Source organism: Amphiura filiformis, chromosome 7, assembly GCF_039555335.1.
Source record: "Amphiura filiformis chromosome 7, Afil_fr2py, whole genome shotgun sequence".
In the NCBI taxonomy this organism is placed as follows: domain Eukaryota; kingdom Metazoa; phylum Echinodermata; class Ophiuroidea; order Amphilepidida; family Amphiuridae; genus Amphiura; species Amphiura filiformis.
Window position 1 is genome coordinate 48,884,161 of NC_092634.1, and position 25,055 is coordinate 48,909,215.

At 37.4% G+C, this 25,055-nt stretch overlaps 2 protein-coding genes across 2 annotated transcripts in view; both read left to right on the top strand.

Moving 5' to 3' along the window:
• LOC140157909 (uncharacterized) overlaps positions 1-20,686 on the top strand; it is a 32,161-nt gene extending 11,475 nt beyond the window's left edge. The window contains exons 2-6 of the mRNA XM_072181156.1: positions 12,812-13,061; positions 14,260-14,487; positions 16,678-16,792; positions 17,419-17,693; positions 20,623-20,686. Coding sequence (XP_072037257.1) covers positions 12,812-13,061; positions 14,260-14,487; positions 16,678-16,792; positions 17,419-17,693; positions 20,623-20,679 — 925 coding nt within the window. The 3' untranslated portion in view covers positions 20,680-20,686. The remainder of the gene's footprint in view (positions 1-12,811; positions 13,062-14,259; positions 14,488-16,677; positions 16,793-17,418; positions 17,694-20,622) is intronic.
• A 178-nt stretch (positions 20,687-20,864) lies between these two features.
• Positions 20,865-25,055, top strand: part of LOC140157261 (eukaryotic translation initiation factor 4 gamma 1-like) — a 52,574-nt gene continuing 48,383 nt past the window's right edge. Inside the window, 1 exon segment of the mRNA XM_072180390.1 lies at positions 20,865-21,534. Coding sequence (XP_072036491.1) covers positions 21,015-21,534 — 520 coding nt within the window. The 5' untranslated portion in view covers positions 20,865-21,014.

Consider the following 25,055-nt stretch of genomic DNA (forward strand, 5'->3'; position numbering starts at 1 on the left):
TGATCATTGGACAATTGCATGATTTCAGGTGCTGTCTATCAGGCCGTAGATGCCCCCACTTCATCATGAGTGTTAATAACACATAACACATGTGAGGTGCGCGTATACATGTATCAAATTGTATGCGTAGACTAGTGCGGAATACACACACACGCTAGCAGCACACAAAACAGAATATGTGAAGTTGTAAACAAGTTTGGTTCATTTTATTTTATGTTTTTATGACAGTAACTTTTTTTGCTTACAAAAATAGTTAGTTATTGCTGAACCATGAAATGGTATCAGCCTATATGAGTAAATGTTACTAGCTTACTTACTAGCTTACTAGCTTACTGACTAACCATTTGGTCTGAAATGGACATATCTCTAAATGTTACGAAGGTATGACCCCATGAGTGGTGTCATATGAAAGAGGAAAACATAAAGAATATAATAAAAATATTTCCAAACGTCAGAGGTCATCCAGGGGTCAGAGGGGTCAAAAAAGGTCATTTTAACCGAAAATGCTCCGATTGAGCTTAAATTTAAATGCAATGATCCTTATGACATTCTAAACATGTTTAAAACATTAAAAAATTATTTAAGGTCATTAAGGGGTCATAAAGGGGTCAAAGGTCAAGGTTTTCAAAATGCTCCAATTGAGCTGAAATTTAAATGCAATGATCCTTATGATATTCTAAACATGTTTAAAATATTTTAAAATTCATTTAAGGTAAGGGGCAATAAAGGGGTCAAATGTCAAGTTTTCAAAATGCTTCAATTGAGCTGAAATTTAAATGCAATGATGACAGTGGTAGGCCTACCACAATATACTGCCGAAGCCACATGGTTCAGCTATGGTGCGGTTATCGCTCTAGTTTTTATATTTATCTGAGAGGAAACAATAGGAATCTTTGTTTTTACTATTCTCTAGCTATGTATGATAGATGACAGGCAGCTCCAATATTTTTTATCGTAGTGGATGCCGGCGCACTCAAAATATTGGACCTGTCTCATCTATCACGGTAGAGGATAGTAAACACAAAAATTTCCTATCATTCTCTTTTTAAAAAAGTGTCCCATGTTCTCAAAAAATATTTTATAGGCTACATAAATTTTATAAAAGATTATAAATTCACTTCCAACATACACATTGTTTACATGTAGTACCCCAGTTTGAATTTTAATTGGGATACACTGGTGATTTTGACAATGCACTTTTGGGTATGGATTTCTGTATGGATTCATTGCTTTGTATTCATGATTTAATATTGATCAATGTGTGTGTAAAATGAATCCATAAACATTGATGTCAAGGACACTACTGTCGGTGTCAATGATGCTTGCCTTTGTTGTTGTTTATAACAGATGATTATTTCAACTGATTAGTAAGCCTATTCTGTGATTTCTATCCATCCACAGTTCCACACTATTTCCATGCAAGTGCTTGTAAGTCAATTCTTTTCTAAGGTTTCAAAAAGCCTTGAAAATAGTTAATTTACTCTTCATATTTTTCATTTAAAAGTTGATGAAACAAATGTTTATTGCAAAATATTCTTAGTAATGTATGTACACAGTTTTCTGAGAAAAGATGACTGTTTGATTTCGCAAACATCTTTTTTTCCCTGGTGATATTGTTACCACACAAAACACAAAACACAGTGCTCATCACTTTTGGCACTGGACCAAAACAGGCCTTTTGAAGTACGAAAAGATTTGATAAAGGATTTTGTTGCATGCATGCATAGTCTGATGGACATGGAATACAATCTGCTGTAAATTGACCACTTAAAGTCCAATGATTGAAAGAGAAATTGGTTGTTAAATTAAACAAGTAGATTTGGTGTGTATTTTGATTGCTTGGATCATGGAAGTACTGCTTGGATTCAGTTTGGTACTTTTCCTCATTTGAGGCAGACACAGAAATGTGACAGACTTCACAAATAAGGTAGGGACTGAGTCCCGAATTAGAGTCCCGCCTGGGCAGGAAGTTCCATGCCCGGCACCAAATCCCCATTTTTTTTTTTTTTCAATTTCGGTACCCGCTCGAAAAATAAACGGGTACCCGGACACAAAATTACCCGAAAATCCCAACCCTATTCACAAATCATGGAGCAGAGAATTATTTCATAACATAGCCCTTGTGACGAAAATTTCAATAGACTGCACAGATTTTGTATAATTTTCCTGCATGTTATTGAACCCCCTTTTTTTTTAAGTGGATTGATTTTTACAATCACAAAAAATGATTTTGCATTTATTTACAAATGTTTGTGATTTGTGAGGGTTATTTAAGACATTAAAAAAAGACCCACAAATACATCTGGAGTGTATTTTGTTTGCCGATTTACCCAAAATATAGAACGGTTTTGTAACCCCTATATGTACGATTTCAAAGTAAGTCTGGGGGTGGGGGCTGTTTTTGTTAGCACAAAATCCCCATGTAGTTTAAAGTCTGAATTGTTAAAATTATCTGATTGTCAAAATTGTTTTTTAATTCTAAAAAAAATGTAGATATTTTATGCATGGAACATTTTGTTTTGCTCTTAACTTACGGTAGTTAGATTTCATGAATGAAAATCTGATTATTGACTGGAAATACCCTTGAACATGCTTGCAGATTAGCCTTTCGCTATTAATGACATCATGAAGTAAAACACTACGTTAGTAGATGGGCAATTTGATAAGGAGCAAATCAAAATAATCAAGATTTATTCATTAAAACCATTTAAAAGTACTACACCCCTGGCCAATTTGTGCCTATTTTGCATTTTCTCAAAAATTATAGCGCATTGGGGACAAGTAAGATATGTATATTATAGGGCAAGGACTACAACTTCTGCACTGGAAATTTTATTTCAGCACAGACAACAGTTGTGGAGTTACAGTCAAAAATGAGGGAAACCCAATATTTGATCAATAAATCAATAACTACTTGCTTTGAGTTGCTGAATTTTCAGTACAGTAGTTGTAGTTCTTGCCCTATAATATACATATCTTACTTGTCACCAATGCGCTATAATTTTTGGAGAAAAATGCAAAAATAGGCAATAAAATTGGCCAGGTGTAGTACCCCTTTAAAAGCAGCATCACCAAGAAAGATTGGTCATTCTAGTACTGACTCAAATAGAGGAAAACAAACAATTCTACTTCAAAAGAATCTGGAGGAAGTATTAAGCCGGGTTTAAAAACCAGAAATTGAAATCAATACTATTTTGCTGTCCTATACTAAAGCTCTCAATGCCTGTCCATGCTGCTCATGTAATATGCAAGAGCGACCCTAGGGAAGTGGAAAATGTAGACTTGTGAACAAATTGTCTGAAGATGCGACGGCGAATGGCAAGGAAATGTAAACTTAGCCAGTCGGTGACGGCTCTCGCAAGCTAGGAAGATTAAAATTGAAGATGTCTCCTACTTTATAGGCTTTTTCCCTCCAATGATACATGATATGGGTGTTACACAGTGCTGTGTGGGTGCCCTGTTATAGTTCTGTACCCCATGAACATGAATGATGCATATATTTAGCTAGCCGGGCTGCCGATTTCTGTCATGCCTTGCATCCCGGACACCCAGACTATTTTCAGGTAAGAAGAAGTCAAGGAAGCAATTGTTCAGGTGTGTGGAAATTTCACAAGCTAGTGCCAAGGAGTGTGGATCTGCGAAATCTTAATGAATGTTCTCAAAATGTTTGTTTTTCTGTGTATCAATTTGGACACAACTTGCCACACAAATTTGGGTTCTAACTTCTTTCCTAATTTCACAAAAATATTTGGCACTATCACTAAAATAATTTGTTTTGTTTCTTTGTCAGCTTTTCACTGACTTCATACTTCTAAAACCATTGAATTTGTAACAAAGATAGAATAGAGAAGTATGGCACCAACTTTGTCTGTGAAGCCAATTTAAGTGGCTGTGTTTTAATGTCAGTTTCAACTGACAGCAACATTATTTTGCAGGCTAAAAGCTCCAGAGAAATTCATGAAATTATGATTGTTGTTGAAAATTAAGCATATTTAACAATTTACATTTGGGAGTAGTAACTACATGTATGTGTTTCAAGAAAGTCAAATGTGGATTTGATGAACAGCTCTGCAGTCAGCACACCTATACCTAGACTCTGTTGTACGAAATCACTAGGAATTAATGTTTTCGAAATTGTGGGGTGCCTCACACAGCAAACAGTAATCACCCCGAGGTCTGCACGGCAAGCTTCAGTGATGTTATAAATTGAATGAAAAAAATGTCAGGTTCAAATGATGTTCTGTGCTATTTATCATATTTTATTTCCAACTAATTAGTGCCCACTGCTCCTTTCCCCAATAAGTGCACCCTGTCGACATTTCCCTTTAAAACCTCTATTGTGTATACATCATGTATATGGGAGGGAATCAATGAAAATATGACTCTTTTGCTAGAATCAAAATGTTTTTTTTCATGATATAGAATATTATGAGCCCAGGTTCCTGCAGAACGTTTTCCAGCTGAAGAATGAAAACAAACCTCACTGATATTCGAAAGGGAATCCTTTAGATTTTGGCTTTCAAGAAAATATATAGACTTTCTTGCTATTTTACAAGTATTATTTTTTAGGGTGTGGTAATATTATATTTTATTTTCAGACCATTCAAGTTTCCCCCCTGGTATTAAATATTTTCGTCACTATTTTACAGATGCTTCCTCCTGCTGATTAAATTCTAGTATTACAAATGTGCATGCATAATTGCTCTGTTGTGTTGATAGAGGATGCCATGCCCATGGCCTTGATATGTTAACAATGTATTGGAGGTCTTCGACAGGGTGTGGTCCAACTATAAAATCAAAATCTCATGGTGAGATGCATTTGAGCACAGGTACACACTGTGTCTACAAACTCTTTAGATTTTGAGATGAGCACTTGAAATAATCATAACAGTTAGGCATGTAAATAATCATGAAACACAAGTTAGAAATTGGCAGATATCATGCATTATGTAATTTTTTCTAAAATACAATGAAAATGTTGTTTAAAGTTGAAATCATAAAATGACCTTTGATTATATGTTTACAAGCAAGTTTAATGTATGGACTGAGTGATAAGCACAGCAGTACAGGGAAATGGTAAAGGGGATTTTTGTTGTTGATGAAATTGGGAAATGTAGGCCTAGTATGGGTTTTGGTTTCACCCATGTAAAATTATCCTGTCCAGGTGTCAAAGTCAATCAGGTAAACTCGCACAACTATTCTAGTTAGTATGAAAATTGCAGAGAAGTTGTGTAAAGAGTAAATAACCATGTGCCCTAATTTTGCTATGTAGATATTTTCATAATATAAATTTTGGAGAAAATGTATGAAGTTTGCTCATCTTATCTAATAAGGCTGTCAATATTAAATGTCTAAATGTCTGGGATCCATTTAGAAAAATGGCTTGACATTAAGAAAAAGAAATGGCCAAAAAACCAACAAGGTCCAAAACAAGTTAAGGGGTGGGGTTTAGACAGTATTTTTGTGGGACATGAGAGCACATCAGACATATCGAATTGCATTCTGAATACGAAGAATGTCCTGATATCAAATAATTCTGAGTTATTGGAAGTCGTAGAGTAATACATATTTTATGGCAAATGATTAAAATTTATATTTTTGATATTTAATAGTCCTCAAGTAAACTTTATAAATCTAATGATATGTACTTTAAGTTTATGTAGTTGGATAAAGCGACGATCAATTGAAAATTTTGACCTTTCGTATTGAAGATATGGATTTTTTCCCCAAAACACAAAAAAAAAATTGGTCTTTTTGGGAAAAAAATGTATATCTTCAATATGAAAGGTCAAAATTTTCAATTGATCGTCAGCTTTTCATCCCAGCTACATACACTTTCAGAGCATATCATTAGATTGGTAAAGTTTACTTCGAGGACTGTTTGTTTTAAAATATCAAACATTTGAAAAATATCAAAATTTAATATTTTGCCATAAAATTTGTATTATATCACAAATTTCAAAAATCAAAATTATTTGATATCAGAAGGACATTCCTTGTATTCAGAATGCAATTCGATATGCCTGGTGTACAAAATGTACTCTCAGCTCCCACAAAAAAATATGTGAAAACATCGCTAAACGTTAATATCAGATCCCTTAACAATGGTTGATAACAAAGGCAGGATCCTCTTAATAAAACAATTATTTAAAAAAAAAAAGTGCACACTAAAATTGAAAGATGCACACCATATTTTACGGGATTGTCTGTATTTAATTTGTTTAAACTTTTGACCTATTTTTTTACGTTTAATTGACAATGTAGGTTTTAAAATACTGTTGCTTTGAACAAAAATGTGTAGATTGATTGATGGATAAATTTTCATGCACAGGAATATTTCATTTTTATTTTTTTAGTGAATGGCTCAGTTCAATAGTTGACAGTTGTGGGGTGTCCCTAGTAAGGATATAATCTATTGCATGAATGAGTATCAACAAAAGTCGCAGGCAATCCAGATAAAAAGTGATTCAGTTTAGGAGTTGGCCCAGAGGTCAAAATACATAATAGTCACATGGCAATTGCTTTATTACATGGTGCTTCTCTGTACCACTACCAGTATGTATGATTTCTGGCTGCCTTACAATTGTTCTGCCCTATTTGCAAATAAGAATAAGAAAAATAGTGCATATAATTGTTGTGATGATTTAATTTTGTTAACTTATCATGCCTGTAAATTGCTTTGTCATGATTCAGTCAGAATCATTCCTTTCTGCATGTTTTATTGGACAGCATGTATGTGATCACAGCAGTGGTGTTGAAATAAAGACTTCATCATGTTGCTCATGGGCACAGACCTTTATAACGATGATAACTGCTGCCAAACAAATTGAACATGGAAGTTGGTCACTAGCCATGACTCCACAGAATTGCGTTACTTTTCCAGGAAATTTACAAGTGTAACTGTAAGCATGTCCGATTTAGGTGATCCTCTGAAAGCTGAACATTGACGTGGATGTAAAATCCTCTTACATCCCAATACAGGCAATCAGAGATTTAGCATAATATTTTACTTGGAATTAAATAGGGAAAACAGTTTTGAGTAAAAGCTACTTTTCAAAAGCTATCCGGTGACATACTTGAAATTGAAGAGCTTGCCTACATACAGTGTGTATTTGAAATATGAAGCTTGATACATTATTGTTGGTGGAATTACGCAGGTGTTTTCAGAGAATAGATTTTTAACTAACTTCCCAACAGAATAAAAGGATTTCTAGATATTGCCCAAACATTCCAAAACGAATCGAAGAAAAGTAACAAAATACAAGAACAAACAAAATAAATTAAGCAAACCCTCAACAAACCAAACAAGCAAACAAAAGAAAAACAAAGCAAAAATTGTAACATTAGTTGCAATAATGATTGACAAACTGTTTTTACTCTGGATATGATTTCAACATTCTGTGCATGACAAAGTCTTGATCATATAGTGAGAATTAGAAATGATGCCAGATTCAGGGTTGCATTTCAGGATTGCTGGGTGGGTGCTTATAGGGACATGGGCAGTTAAAAATGGAATGAATATGGTACCTCTGAAGAATACTTTCTAATTGCCCAAAATATGAAAACTGAAACTTGGAAAATTGAAGAACAATTGTTGTTGTTTTTGGGTGCAACCGTGCAAGACAAACAAAGAAGTCTTTGTACATGACATAATTCCGGCACTGTGTACAGGAAGGGGAAACCCCCTAAGTTGCACAATATGGACATAGGTAAACAGATCACTGATCAGTATCAGTACTGGGCAACTAAAAGTATGTTTGTTTCAGCAATTTGGAAACTTTTTCACTTAAATTTAACTCCCCAATTGATGTGTACTGCTAATGTAGATAATATAGATTTTATTTACATAGAAGCTGAGAAGAATGCACAAATGCAAATTTATGTTCCAGTGCTGAAATAGAAGGTACAACTTACACTGCAGTGTAGGTAACTCGCAAGCATAAAAATGGTGGGTGTGACTTATATTTTTAGTGCAGCACATTTCTTGCTTTCCTGTCTGATATTTAAATGTTTCTTATAGACCCTGTGTAAATATAAAATATTGTATTTTTTTACAGAAAATATTTGTGATGGGTTTGGATTTGGTAGTCAAGGGCTCAGTGTTGTGAATAATAGATTTAAGATTATAAATGTTGCCGAGGATACAGAATAGAAGATCTAGAGAGAAACCCATAGGGTAAATTTGAGTAGTAATCAAAAATATCATTTGATTTTGAGGTTACTTTTACTCAAGTAGTGACACCATTATCATATCCTGTTGAGATTTGAACTTGTCATTACCTCACCATAACAAGATATTGGACTGGTATTGTCCTATTTTTAGTGTGGTTTCCGATAATATACTAGGAAGACAACATTTGAGGAAAAAAAAACCCCAATTTTATAAGAATGCCACAAATTTATGTTTTTATTGTCTAGCACGAAGATATAGCTAGGCCTACAATTTTTATGCATTATTGAAACTTCAACAGTACTTGTTTATTTTCGCTTACCGGGAGCACTTTCGAGGAATTTCCTCATCAGCCGATGTTGTTAGCTCTGATCAATGTATTTCTTGGAAATGGCTAGAGAGAAACCTGATCAGACGAGGAAGATGACGAGGAAGTTCCTTGAAAGCACTCCCGGTAAGAGAAAATAAACGAGTAGTGTTGAAGTTTAAATTAAGGTGGTACTACACCCCTTGATAAATTTGTCACTATTTTTGCATTTTTCTCAGAAAATAATAACACACTGGTAACAAAAGTTATGCACAGAGGCTCCGGAAGATTTTCAATATCGGGGGAGGGGGGAGGGCCAATGGCACCTGGCAAAAATTATTGGGGGCCCAATTGTACTTTTCCATAGCCACAAAATTATTGGGGGCCGGGCCCCCCGGTTCCAGAGCCACTGCAGTATATTTATAGGGGCAAGGAATCCAGTTACTACACTGGAATTTCATGACCCAAGACAAGCAGTACTCTATTTATGATAAGAAAAGCTCGGTACTGCCAGAATGTACGAATTGGTTTTTATTAAGTTATTTCACATGGATAATATTTTGCAATTATTAATTTAAAAATTGTTTTGACTGCAATAGTTTCTTTCTTTTCAATAACATTGTGTGGACCAAAGGAACAGAATGCAAGATTTTAAGTATGGTTTAAGAATTGTAATCTCAATTTATATCATTGACATACAATGTATTTACCCTTAAGTAATGTTAACATAATGCCAACATCACCCACTCTTTTGAGCCCTCTTGTATGCTCTATCTACATTCCCTGATCATAGGTTTTAACTTGTTCAGAACACGACCGACCGTGTACTTCAACATGAACCAGACTCTGAACATGAACTGAATGCATGGCAGTCAATGGCCATCTGCTCACGCACTTGATGTACGGTACAGAACTTGTATTCTAACCACAATATGCAGTACTTTATGTACATGTATATCATGACATACCAGATTTAATATAATACTGTACAATGTAAGCAAGCAATGAAATGTTCAAGTGAATGAAATTTTCACGAATTTAGTGAGTGCAGTTGATGTGCCAAATTTTCACAATCCTACATGTACAAATTCGCACAAAAAATTGTCAGCCACATGGATTCTCTCAAAAGCATGACATTTTCATGCTGCAAAAATATCATGCTTTACAGTTAGCTCAATGTCCAATCAACAACCTGTACCCCATCAAACCAGGAGATTTCTTAGCAGTCCGTATATATTTTCACAGCTATCTGCATTGCATTTTGAAACCTATAATAAGCAAGTAAACTTGACCAGACAGGAACCATGCTTAGGTCATTTCGTTATGTTGTGTGATAGCAAATTATGTCGATACACAGTGTTCGAAATAAGCACTTATCCTCTTGTCCTCTTGTCCAAAAATCACTGGGGACAACCATATTGAGCTATGTACTTATCCCCTAGACAACCACTTTTGGATTCTTTGCACTTAAAAACATGATATATTTTGGGGACAACCAAAATGTTTTGAGGACAAGCAGAATTCAAGCTTTAGTTGTCCTCGGGACAACCTCCATATTTTCCTTATTTCGGACACTGAGACCAGTTGTTACAGTGCAGCTTAGAACTACTAAGTGTACAATGCACTAAGCAGTGCTTGAAACCACTCAATTATTCGTGCATCACTGATTTGAAACTTTACCTGTTTAATATCATTTTCAGAGTTTCATAAATTAACCTACGGGTTAATATTTGCATTTTTACACTTCTCATACAAAATTTTCAGTTGACCTTTAACGAAGGAAGCCGGGCAGCACCTCTTGGCTTGTCCACTCGCAGACAAAGTCAAGATGTACACAGACATGCAAATGAGCTTTAGAAAATAGATGCCGATTTATTTATAGAAACACCTGTCTGTTAGAGTGCATATAATATTGAGTCTGAATACAAATTAAATCGCTGGTCAGGGAGGGTACTGTGATGGTGTTCAGATGTCACAGCTGTTTAATAAGACTTTACACGATTTGCATCGGTGCACACAATTGTGTAATTTGTAATGTGAAAAATCTGCAGGGTTGAAATATATTGCTTTGTAAGTGGAGAGATAATAAATGCTGCACGCACTGCACTGCAGCAAGCAAGCAAAAAGGCAGATTTAAGCGTGGTAAATGGAAATGACATGTGGTGAGTTATTGCGCAATACCCATGCTTCATTTGTTGGAGGCTTGCTACATGTTACCGTTGTACGTACGCAGTGGGGAATAGCAGGAAATAGAGAGTTGTAGTGGCGCAGTACATAACAAGGGCACAAAGCTGATTTGTATCGTGATTGAGCAGGCCTATTACATGTTCAAGGGGAAATTCTGATGACAATTGTGATAAACGCTTAAACCAAAATAGAAAATTACTCATCACTTCCAGGTCTAGTTATATTTGTGTCATAATTTGTACACTGGATTGGAACAGGTTTGTAGGTAATGATTATTCATTGTGGTATGCAATATGGTGACACTAAAAAACAAGATTTGATTCTGAAGAATACCATATGGTTATTTGTATTGACTGATAATCAAGTTTTTGTAATACTGTGAATGTCATTATCATGCTAGGTCATTATAGGTGTGTCCTTTCTTCTAGTGCATCATGAAGCTACCTTCATTTTTTTAAAAAGTTTTCTACAAGGCATAAATATTGTTTTGATTAGCATAACCCTGACTGACCCTAAAATAATCTGACTTGAACCTTCTAAGTTTTAACATATTGTGTGTATGTTTTCGCATTTCTGTCTACCAGTACTTGGTTTGTTTGTATAGACCACTTGACATCACTGTTTATCAACAAAGGCGAGGGACTCGTCTATCGATATGCTTGAACGAGCCGCTGCACTGTTCAATGGCTTTCTTGTACTATATGAAATGTGGAGGGCGATTTAAAATGCACGTGCCCTTAGCAAACTATGATGCGTACGCACACTGCAGGGCAAAGAACAATGGAAATTGTCATAATTCGCGCGCATACTGCCGGGCAATGACGTCACATGCCAAGTGGTCTATACACACCTATTTTTGTCTACCCCTTACATTCAGTGCAAAAAAATACCCAGATTTTTTGTCTGATGATTTTCTCTCTTGAAAGGGACAGTCAGTTGGATTTGCACTTACCTCCTGAGAGTTGTGATTAAGAGCTGGAATAGTAATTGATGCTTACCATGTCTATTTATTTGTCATTCATTATTTGTTATGTAGGAATATTTGTTTTCCTTAACTTGCCATATTCTTCAGTGCACCTAGGCATCAACAACAATATAGAGGTCAACATCCACAAGCCAGAGACAACAGATACAACATAAGCCAGGTATGTTTTAGAGCCTCAAATTTGGTAAGACGAAATCTTCTCCCAAACTTGCAAGAATCAGAATTGATTCCCCAAAATCATACACATTCTGCACATGGTACGAAAGTCATGATTATCAGTTTAATTTCACATGACTGTCGTTGGACAACCTTGTGAGAATCAATTTTGATTCACGCAATGTGCAATGCAATTGAGTCCATGATGTTGATTTTGCTCCTGTTGAGAGGTTTATTCTATGAAGTCATGTTTCCAGGAAGCAATTTGAGAGAGAGTTTCGGCCAGAATCTATTGCCATAGATTGAAAAGACTTCCAGGAATCAATGTGATGAAAATGGGCTAAAAGTTTATTTATTACATTCGCTAAAAAGCATAAAGTGCTCAGAAAGTTTGCAAGATCCACAGGGCCTAGATTTCGACGAGAATCGCGGAATCAATTTTCGTAGTGATTCTCGTAAGATTCGATTGCGAGAATCAACTTTTCTCATTGTAGCATACAGTAATTGCAGTGACTATGATGGACTTCGATTCTCGCAAACCAAGACGAAATCTAGGCCCGGATCCAATAAGAATTGGACAAAACTTGCTACATGGTAAATTATGTTAACCCCTGAGCACTACCTGCCGATCTAACATTGCCTCTGATTGGTCAATTACATGATATTTTCACTTTAAACACCAATCAGAATGGAGCTTTTGCAAATAATTCACCCCAATGTTTTTGCGAGGTAAAATTATTCTAACAATGTTGCTGATTGGGCCAATTGATAATGAAAACTTCTTTTTGGCCAATCGGCAGGTAGTTCTCATGGGATTAATATTGGGATCGAATAATTTTGACAGGTTAACATTTACAATTATAATGGGGAAAAAAATCCTGAGTAGAGCGTTGTATGGGCAAATTGCATCGGAATACATAGAACATATTTCAATTACAAAGGCAGAGGACTTAAATATTGTATGTTAAATATTTGTGACAATTTCTCACTCATTCTCTTTTTGCAGCCACCACGGCACCCAAGTCCAATTTCCGGTCAACCACAGGTTCCATCACCGCTCTGCGTCACCGGCGCAGTCCCATCAAGAGCCGCCTCGACAGGATTGGGGACTGGCGCCTCATGACATGAATAAGCAAGGGGCCCCTAACAGGCCAGCTTTAGCACCATCCCCTGTCCAGCAGGGTACTATATTACAGGGACAACAAGTTTTATTAAACCCCGCACAAATCATGTATCAACAACCAAATATGGCTAGGGTGAGTACCTGTATTGGATGCTGAAAATGAAACAATATATAGTTGCGCCATCAAGATGCATTCGCCGTCGAAGTTATGTAATAATCGGATAAACTACCATAGCAATAGATGAATACAATTTTTGAATAAGATCGCCCTGCACTACAAGCATGTTGCACTCACCATCTGGGTATGTCTGCAGTCTGCAATCATAGATTGAATACAATACCGCTCTTTTCAAAGATACTAATCTTACACATGCGAGTGATTAGCATTTCTTTGACATCTATAGCTCATTGCATAGGTAATTGATCCTGTTATATCATCACTTCGACGGCGTATTGGCAACCAAGGTTGACAGGTACAACTTAGGATCGTTTACATTTTTTCAATTTCTTGACGACCACACAGAAACAAATCAATTGATCAGTGAAGCCTGATAGACTTGCCAACTACAGTCAAAATGCCAAGTGAATGAACATGGTGTGGCAAACATAAATGGCATAACGCAGAAATGAATCCAACTCGCTGCTGATTGGTTGGCATTTCGATGTCTTTTGATTGGGTTGATCAGTATTATCCACCCATGTTTTGGCCACATTTTGTCAATCATTTCTTATTTTGACTCAAAGCTGTTAATGAAATACATGTACAAAGTGGAACAAAACAAAAGATGTTTCTGAGGAGGTTACAGGTATGAGAAGTGTATGTAATCTCAGGCATGAGAATTTTCTGGTTTAAACCTGAATTCAGACTTTTATTCTCCAAATACCCGCACTTTCTTTTAATTTCAGCCAGTTTTTTGGCCTTTCTAAGCCCAATTTCACACACTTTTTCAAACACTTCAAGTTTTTTCATGGATGATCATTCTCATGCCTGTAATCAACATTTTTACCCTGACCCTAGAAAAACTAGTTGTAGGGCTGTAGGCAGGCCTCAAGTTCAAGAAGGTCATGGCTTCTGTTGCCCTTTAGGCTTGACCTTGGCCTTGGTTCTCTCAGGGAAGGAACATTTTTTATAAGACTATAAGATTCATACTTCTAAATGTAGTTGCTGAACAGAGAAGTAAATGATTACAATCAAGGAGAATAATGTGTGCAATTTCAGCAGGCTCAATTGTTGTGCAACAATGTTCACACATACTAAGACTGGAGAGTGTAAAGCAAGCAAGTAATAAAAGTAAGTGACCTATTATGATTGTTTTATTTCCTTGTTACAGCACCAACAAGCAGCTATGTACGTGCCCCTCCAACCTGGCCAGAGGGGTAATCCCAGGATGCCAATGAGCAATATGACACAGACACAGCAAGGTGGTCAGCCGCAGACCAGCTATCAACAACTGACGATGTCAGCTCCACCATTTATACCGAGCTCGCATCACAATGCACAGCAACAGCAACCGGCACAGTTCGTAATGCCACCGATGATGATGCCAAACACACCAATGGTAAGAAAATTTGACACTCGTATCATATTGGAAGGTGTCTGGAAAGGTTTGTGAGAATCGTCTTGACACAAATCCGTTAATTGTTATCCACACCTGTTGTGTATCGCTGTGATACACAGCAGGTGTTGATAACAATTAACTACCACATTACCCTGATAGGGTGGAGCAGGTAGAGTGTCGTCCTTTATTGTTATATACGAAAAAATCAAACTTGGTAGAGAATAGTGTCTGACCGAGCATGTCCTTATCTGAATTGGCCGATCAATTCCCTCTTTGATCTGCCGATTCGATCACTGATCACCAATTACCAATGCCCCAATTGTAAACAATGGCTGCCATCGCCGGGAGTACATTTCACCAGTATGTTGAAAGGGTGCTTGTACGCAAAGTATAACCATAATTATGTATGCTCTGAGCAAAAAAACACACTCCCGTATTCATTTAAAATACTTAATTTGACCATGATTATTCTAAGTTCAATTTACCTTTTCCCCCTGATGTCCGAGTCCATCTAATCATTCGATCGCCCCATTTTAATATTGTGTTTACGTTCAAGTCAGTGTGAGTTTTGCACACAGCCCGTAGCTCTCTCCAATCTGACACGCACATGTTTAACCCGGAAGTAACTACAATTACGTACGGCGTACATACATGAGTGTGAGTTTTGCACATGGCCCGTAGCTCTCTCCAATCTGACACGCACATGTTTAACCCGGAAGTAACTACAATTACGTACGGCGTACGTACATGTAGATGCGGGGAATTACGTGATTATCTTAGCTGCGTGTCTGAATCAGTGAATCCCGGTATGATTATAGGTTTATCGCCTAGAAAGCTTGTTTTTTTGCTCAATTTCGCTTGATTTAACTTGTCTAATTCGAAGAAACATACCAATAAATGAATACTTGTTAAGCTTCAACAATTACTTTCATGATATTGGGTGATCGGTGCATTACATCGGCGGATGAAGGAAAAATCGGCCGATGCAGATCACTACCGATAAGCTAATAATCGGTCCGATTCGGAAGCTACCGATCTGATCGGTCAGTCTCTAGTAGAGAATCCTTGCAGAGCTCTTCTGCAGTTGAGCTTGGATCTTTTGAAAAACAAAGCACATTCCGTAGTACATTGTTTTGTATCCACAGCAAATTTGTAACAATTCATGCATTGTTGGATTGGCCTGTTAGAAATTGTTGCAATTCCTGGAAACTGGCAAAGGTTGCACAAATGCACCTGTTACTAAATAATTTCTCAGAGCACCATTTATTATATATCCAAGTGCCTCAATTGGGGCCTCACAAATTGTTTACAAGCAAATTGAGAAACCAGATCTGCGCACAAGAGTTTATGAATTAATTTTAATAAATCTCACCTGATATGCTCATAAGTAGAAGAGAAAGTATAGCTCTTCTTTGAAGTATCCTGCCACTTGTTTACTCAAAAGAGTTAGTAAATAAATAGCCATGTACACAATGGAGATTACCTAATTATGATATTTACATAATTTCTCTCCAACAAACGTATGTTTCAAAATGGATAGTGAACGCTGAATAAGGACTCAACTACTAGAAAGGTCACAAACAAATTTGTTGGATTGTTGTGTATTTTGTTGAGATGAATTTACAGATTAGGCAAGGTGACTCTGATATTATTTGAAATCTTTTGGAAATTAACATGGGTGTTTTTTCACTTGCACTGGTGGATTTTATGTAAAATTTGAAATTTCTGTGCACTTTGGGTAGATTTTACCTGTATTTTTTGCCCAGTATATTATTTATAGATATCATACCAGTCCAAAATGATGCACAGATCATAAATTGAAATATCTTGGGACTTCATTAGTTACTGGTCTCTGATACCCACTGTATTTGACTTCTTATGTCCAATATTTGTCCTATATTTTCATTCAAAATAATCCTATTTAACTCTATTTTTCCTGTATTTTTGCAAGGACTGGCTTGAAAAATGTTTCCCCTACTTGATCACAAAATTTGCAATATTACAACTGTAAAATTCATGTCTATGCCTTGGCAGTGGTAGTTACCCTCATGGCCCATTATTGACAATCATGTACTGTGATATGTCAAAATGCGCCATGTGCGCCAGTAAAGCATGTACCATTATACACTGAATTTATGAGCGTAATCAGTTTGCCTCACTCTCTGTCTGATTATTTGTTTTATTTCACAGTATGCACCAAGACAACAGATGCAGCAAGTACAATACCAGCATGCTCCTTATCTGCAGCAACCCAACACACCGCCTTTCTACTCGAGTTCGCCGCCAGTCAGTGCATCAACTGGTGGTAAGAACTAACATACTTCAAACGATCATGATCCGAAGGTCCCAGGTTCAAATCCTGGATGGTCAGTGACATTTTCTCACTGGCTGTCATGGGAGACTTCTGTTAAAAACCTTTCTCATATTTAAACGATTATGTTTTGAAATAGGAAGAACTGCCTGCAAGTTTTAATTTGGTAGATTTTCAACTAGTCATAGGCAATTCCGCACAATTTAGGGATACATGATTTGCACTGAAAAAAAAAGTTCCGCGCAATTTGCTATTTTTTTCCGCGCAAATCGCCTGTCCCTGGTCATAGACTATGGGCAAAAACATAAAATGTGGAAAAAAAGAAGTTATTTTTGCTAAGCAGAATAAGCCATATTTCTGGATCATGGTTGTCAACCTTTTTCAATGTTGTGTTAGCTTTTATTACTATTATTGATTCCATGTTACATTGGAGCGTTTGAAAAAGAGCATTGGACCTCGACCATTTTCCGAAATATGTAACGGAATTAAATACTATTGATCTCTTCCTAAATGTATAGTGTGGAATCAGTGAGGCTGTCAATTGAAAAATAAAGGTTACTCCAAACAGTTGTGGAACGTATAATAACAACTATTCCCTTCCTCTTTTTTGCATTGTACAGCATTTTTCCCACAAAACCCTCAGACCTTGGTCGCCACACAGCCGCCGCAGTTGCGATCCCAGGGTCCCACAATATTACAACAACAGTCAACACAACAGCAGCAACAACAGCAGCAGAGACTACCACCAAGAGAGCGCACAATAATCCGCATAGTGGATCCCACATCGAATCAAGATATCACGGATGCGTTAATGAGAGAAGTCGGGGGTACGAGCAGTACGGGAACGACACCGACTCATTCAGGTCGTTCCAGTGCATCTTCCACACCTCCAGCTGTGAGTATGAATCTGGTTGGGGCAAGTACAAGGTTAGAGGAGAAGTGGCAAGGCGAAGTTTTTTTCTGAAATCTACATCATAGATAATTAGTGAGGATCATATGATTCCTTTGCAGAAATCAAGATTGATTCTTTATTCATTCCCTGCAAGTGGTTAACACCTGCCAGTTATGTTGCTCGCATTTCAATTGGAAGATGAGCAGCTTGTTTTGTCAATCCAACCTCTTTTATACGGATTTTCCTGTTATTCGGCCATGCTTGGTCCCATCATGGCTGGATAAAAGAGGTTGGATTGAAAATGAGGATAATACTGTGCAGGATGTTTAGAGGTGGAGGATATTGTTTTTTTTCTGGCTCTACTAAGTAGTACTGGGTGAAAAGAAACAGAAAAGTGCTCTCTGAGTTAACAAGACTGGAATGATTTTTATATCAATGTCAAGCTTATCACAATTGTGGAAATTTGGCTTGTGATTCTATTGTAGTGTTTTTTAATGCAAGCCCATTGACCCAATCGAGATTTGCAGAACGTAGAACTTGAGGCTTTTTTTTGTTCTTTCGGCTGTTTCTGTTTCAAACAAGGGCAGTTAGTTTGTAGTGTGTTTCTGAGAATCAATTTTGAAAATCAAAATAAATTCCAGCAAAATCTTGTTTTCTGAAGATCTATGTGATAAGGATTGGTCTTCCTAAATCTGTGCGTTGTGCGCAGTCTTGTTGATAGTTACAGTTAACTTTTAATTGGTAATTGTTGCACGAGACATGTTTCAGTGTAAAGTTTTGTGGAGAGCTCAAAATCAGTTTGCAAGTTGCTTGCATCTCAATTGTAACCTTGCTTAAGTTTGCTAAAGGTGCATAACATGGTATTAGTGGAAACTTGATAATCTTGGTGCAGCACTAGTTTGGAATTGTGTGTCTGTGTGGTGGTGTAGGGAATGAGTGGAAGGGAAAGCATCGTTGAATCCACTCTTTGAAGTTGGCAAAAAAAGGCAGTGATTAGAGTCGCACACTGTACATGGTGATCATATTTGGTGCACTGTGCTGTTACTTTTTCATTTTATCGTGACTGCGGTTTCTGAAAGTAGTTTATTGTGACTGCAGTTTCTGACAAAATGCCTTTTGTTGGCTCAAATCACAATTTTATGATACGAGGTTAACTTCACAGTGGAATCATACATTGTACCCAGAAGGGCAGTGTGCATGCTTTGTGTCTATCGATTATTGTCGGTTGGAGTCTATTAAGGTTGTGATCCATTTAATGTTCGTATGATGATGCATGGATGAAAGCACCATATTTGTTGGCTTAAATCACAATGCTCTGTCAACTTCAAAAGTGGAATGATACATTGTACCCAGATGGGCAGCGTGCATGATGAATGCTCTGTATCCATAAATTATAGTTGGTTGTGGTCTAATAACACTTCATAAGCTTGCCTATATCTAGATTAAAAGCATAGTAAACTTTGCTTGAGGTACCGGTAGATGATATAAAACTGCCCATGAGATCAGGGTGGCATGGTGTAGCATAGTTGTGGGATTTCAGTGGAAGCTGCAATACCAGTTTAAAAATAAAATAGGAATTGCTGTTCTTGTTCCAATAAGCGTCCACTTTAGCGATTTTTCACAGACGTTTTGTAAAAGCTTACATACACAATGTATTTTCACTGGAAAAATACCTAAACTGTTGGCTAAAATGCCATCAATGATACTTGGGAGTGGAGATTCCACTTGCATAATATAATATTACAATATTTAATTTTTCACGTCCAAATGCACCTAACAATGGTGACATCTGTGGGCCACTTAACAGCTTTTTTCGATGGGAATAAGCAAACTATGATGCAATGGAGGAAATAGAAAGAGTGATCCCGCCCGGGAATTGAACCCAGGACCTCTGGTTTACGAGACCAGTGGCTTAACCACCTGGCCACGGGAGCTTCATGATTAGGCAGACTGGGAATTCAACCTGTAAGAGGTCACTTCAGGAGGGGATCATTTCCCTATTTCCTCCTTTAATCATTGCTCGACGGTGAAACTGATAAAATTCAATTGTATCATAGTTTGCAACATTCCTTGCCAAGAGATGGCGCACTAATAAACTAAAAACTAATAGCATCCAGATAGTGATGGAGAAACTTATTGGAATGAATATGGTATATTCAAGTAAATTGCAACAAAATTCATCACATGGAGGGGTAGCAAGCTTGTGTTTTTTAGACAGCATTGTATTGCAGTGTTTAGTAAACATGCCTCTATCACACTAAAATCTGTGGAAATGTTTGCACATGTTTGACTAGCTGTTGCTAACGTAGAAAGGTGTAAATTTCTGAATGTGAAGTTGTGACCAAATATGGCCAGAACTACCTAATTGACAGTCTTTGAGAAGCTATACTGTTCATGTCATTTTAAAGATCAAAGCATGACTTCATAAGGTGTATGCTGAATCAAACTTATTATCATACTGTTGTACAGTATTCATAGCACCATCATTGTGTTGAAGTCTTGCACACTGTTGAAAATAGTGAAAATACAAGTGAGTTTGTGTTATTTTCCAGGTTTGCTCAATGTGCATGTTATAGAGTTTCTGGTTTGATGTATTATACAATCGTAATTGCCTCATTCAAGTTATACACTTTAAGACTATAAATTTAGTGCACATAATAAACTTAATTTATATGTCCCCTATCAGTGGATGCATAATTTCAATCAAAGGAAAACAAAAGGATCCAAGTGCTTATCAATTTCAAAAATTAACATGCTGTAACTGGAATATAAAAAGAAATGTTGGTGAACCAGAAACTCGGCAGGTTCTTTTGTGCAAGCCTTTGATGTTTATTACCTACTCACCTACTTCCATGCATTTCTGTGCCTTGCTAGATATGCTGTAGCTTGCTGCATTTCTGTATTGTGCTATCTTGATATCTAACTTTTTCAGTCTGGTCCACCGCCTTCTACACAGCAAAACCCGCAGCTCAAGACAAGACAAGGCTAGGGCTATCAAGCCCTTCGCAAGAGGTGGCCCTTCTTGCCGCTGATACCTCTGTTAAAGCACAAGTCAATCAGCAGACCAACAACTCACAACGGCAGCAACCTCCACCAACACAACCACCACCACCAACGCAACAAGCGGTACCACAAATTGTTCACACACCGCAGGCAGTTAGGCCACCAGCGCCAATTCAAGGAACTGTTGTTGCAGGCCCAGAGCCTCGTCCAAATATCCCTGGTGTACAACCAAGTGTGATTATAGACAACACAGGTGGTGCTCCTGTGCCAATTACTATAGCTTCCGAAGTTCAAAAACAACCCCCTTTACCGATCAGACCCATGGAGACTACAATTGCTCCTACCCAACCGGTCGTCATGTCCCACAAAGCCCCTATACCTGCTCCAGTGCCTGCCCCAGCAGTGCCAAAACCAGGTGCGTCGGACACTAAACAATCCTCAGAGGCAGAGTCCAACTCTGCTGCTTCGGAGTCATCAAAAGATGAACCGGAGGTTGAAGAAACAAAGACATCTAAAAGTGAAGAGCAGGAAGCACCTGTAAAAAGTGCTGATGAAACACCTGCTGAATCAGATAAAAGTACAGAAAAAACAAACTCAAAACCAAAAGAGGAAGCTCAAGCTTCCAAAGAGGTTACTAGTGCTGTCAAAGAGGAGCCTGCCACAACAGAGAAACTGCCTGCAGAGGAACTTCCTAAGACAGAGAAGACCGAATTGCCAGTGGAAACTGCCAAGGAGGAAAAAGAGCCGGAAACATTACCTCAGGAAAAGGTTGTGGAGAAGACTAGCTCAACAAAAGAAGTTGCGCCACAGAAAAAGGAGGCTCCATCAGATGCAAAACAAGGTGAGTCAATCAAGACCATCTGTGAGTTAGCGGGAGATGTGTGTGGATGTGGTTGTCGTGCGCACATAGAGGGCAGTTTCTGGTAATTGGCTGTGTGAGAATTGCAAAGCCTTTTTTTAAAGGGAGTCTCCGTCAATCATAATATTATGTCTTATATTTTGGAAAAATAATTATCAAGAACGAATCACATGAATTTAACTTGTATTGACCATAAAAGCGAATAAAAACAGTCAGCTCTCAACACGCGATATTCAAATATCCCACGCCGAAATTGTCAAAGTGTTATGACGTAATGGTTATTTGTGTTCAATTGTCGTCGGCCCTCACTCATGCGTGACTTCTAACAAAAGGCGCTGATTCCCGTAGTATTCCTCATTCAAACGACCTCGGAGTTACCTGCATGACTTTGGCGGGCTATTTTGAAGCAGTCATGGTTGCACATGTAGGTACTTCTTTTGAAAGTCCTAAACAAGGTATGATAGCAGTCGCTGATAGGATATGCAACTTATAGAACACGAATAACCTCTATTGTATTACTGGGACGTTATTGTACTCGACAATTTAGACGCCCGGGAATTTTGAATATCGCGTGTTGAGAGACGGATGTTTTTATTTGTTTTTATGGTCACTATGAGTTTTAAATAAAACCATGCGATTCTTGCTTGATAATTATTTTTCTTACATATAAGGCACAATGTTGTGATTGCCGGAGACTTCCTTTAATATGAAAACCTGGTGCCGTGATTGGCGACAATATCCAAAACACGTTTTGCCTGCAGTATACTTAGAAATTCATTTGAATGAACACTGCCATTTTAGAGGTGTTGCTATTCCATGGTATGCCTCTGCTGCATCCCATAACCACCCTATGGGTGTGTTGTACTAGCTGTGTTGCAGAAATGCGGGCATTTGTCATGTTGTGTTCATTCAATTGAATATTCAAGTATAATGATTTTAAGTGTGTGGGGGTGTAGGTGTGACATGGTAAGATGTGTCAAATGTGTGCATATCCCCTTTCTGCAATATTGTAGCAGTTGGGGTAGTGAGGTACCATCCTTCACTGGTTACCGTATTACTCAAGGTTGCCGTTTCATTATCCCAATGTTAACATGCAACGATTACTTCAGACCTGCGGTCTCTTGTGTGGGCTTATACCGCCCAATACTTGATGTCTGACTATTTGTTCTGTTTTTGTATCTTTCATGTATTATTTTATTTCCACTTGACCTTATAATTAGTAGGTCTTTATGAGTTAATGGTGCTACCATGCTTTTAACTGGATAGCAACGTTTGCACAGTATTTTTGTGGGACCTGAGAGCACATCAGACATATCGAATTGCATTCTGAATACAAGGGATGTCCTGATATCTAGTAAATTTGATTTTTTTTTTAAATTTGCGATATCTAATACAAATTTTATGGCAAATTATTAAAATTGGATATTTTTGATATTTAATAGTCCTCAAAGTAAACTTTATTGTACATGTATGTAGCTGGGATGAAAAGCTAACCATCAATTGAAAATGTTGACCTTTCATATTGAAGATAGATTTTTTTTCCAAAAACCTGAAATTTTTTGTATGTCTTGTTGGGAAAGAGATCTATATCTTCATTGCAAAAAGTCAAAATTTTCATATGATGGATGGCTTTTCATCCAAGGTACATACAATTTAAGTACATGTCATTCATTAGATTTATACAAGTTACTTTACGAGGACTGTTAAATTTCAAAAATATCAATTTTTAATCATAAGGTTGAGGGATCTCCTCAACTTGCAGCATATTAAGTGTGTATGGGTGAGGGCCGGGGTGGGGTGTGTGTGTATCTGTCCGTTTGTCTCTGAATACTAGTTCTGTCATCGCGATACAATTAGGTTGGTATGTTGTTGACAAGAGACAATGTGCCAATCAGATTATAATGGATATTTGTACAAGATTGTTCATGGAAGACAATAGACAATGTACTGCGTACTCTCTTTTTTTTAAACTCTGGAGTGGAAAGATTAAACTGGAGATTATATTATTGCTAATGCATTTAAAAATTAGGTTAGTTTCAATACACAGGGGCATACTTATTATTAATTGTATTTTTTTATATAACAATATATTACCACATACCGTATTTCGTCGAATAGTTGCCCCCCCCTCAAATAAACGCCCCCCCACCACTTTTTTCAACCAAGATGTTTAAAAATTCCGATATTTCCATGCTATCTTGTGTACGTAAGCTTACCAAGTTGCTCACATGGTCAATAATAGCAGCAATAAGTGGCGAAAATCTGCATCCGAACCCGGAAGTGAACCAAAAGTTGGTGTCAAAAGGTCATAGTTCGTCATTTTAGCGTGACTTTTAAGCTTACCTAATCATTTTAACGGGAATTGTCGTGCTAAAAATGACCTCTAATAAACGCCCCCCCCTTGGGAAAATGCAACACCCCCGGGGACGTTTATTCGACGAAATACGGTACTTGTGTCGGGTGCCATCACTATCATGACAAGATGTATATGAAACTTGAAAGCTCTGAATAGTTTTAACTTGAACAGCACTACCAGTACACTATTTTTATTCTCTCATTGGGAACTTTTTCGCTAGGTTGACTAAGACTAGTGTCTTCAGTGGATGGTGATGTTGTGATGATATCTTATCAATTACTGGGTTACCGTATCCGACATAATTAGTGCACCGAGCACTTCAGTCGGTTCAACTCGGTTGTATTCAAATTCAAAGGCCTGTTAAAATTATGAAATGAATGTTGCAAATGTGAATTAACATGCATAAACATTACAAATACAGTATGTCCAAATAATTTTAACTGGAAGGTATCTAGAAGGTAATGTTTGATGAGACATTTGGTGGAGTTTAGTTGTACCAGGTACATTGGAAAGGGGCAATTTGATGGAATTAAGTTGGCACAGGTACATTGAAAAGGGGCGCTTTTAAGCAGCTCTCGGTCAAAAGACTCTAGGGACGCGTATTAGGGGAGGAAGACAAATTAGGTCATATGTAGTACTTTTTGATGATGACATGATTAACAGAATTCTGGCAATCGTATGTCATCAGAAAGAACTATCCCAATTGTAGACCAGATAGTATCAGAGCATCACCGTCTGCTTACGACACTAGTTGACTTGGCGAAAATGTTACACAGTGTAGTGTTTAAAATTTAAATTCAACTCCACTCATTTCATATACCCCCCGGTCCCAGCACTCCGTGCATCCGCGGGTATTCATGCTCGTCGAAAATGTCGCGAAATAAGGGGCGTTTTCAGATGAAGAAACGCGATTCGCGAAACACACAAAAAAGGGGTGTTTTTTGAAACCGTGTGTTCGCGAAATTGAAAAAAAAGGTATTTTCATCGAGCAGCCTACGCGTTTCTGCCAGAAAAGGGTATTATTAGAAATATTGTTCGCGTTTTAGCGAAAATAGGGTATTGTCGAAGGGCAAATAATTCGCAAATCGCTGAAAAAGGGCGTTTTGCCCCTAAAACTTCGCGAAATGAGATGCAAAAGGGGTGTTTT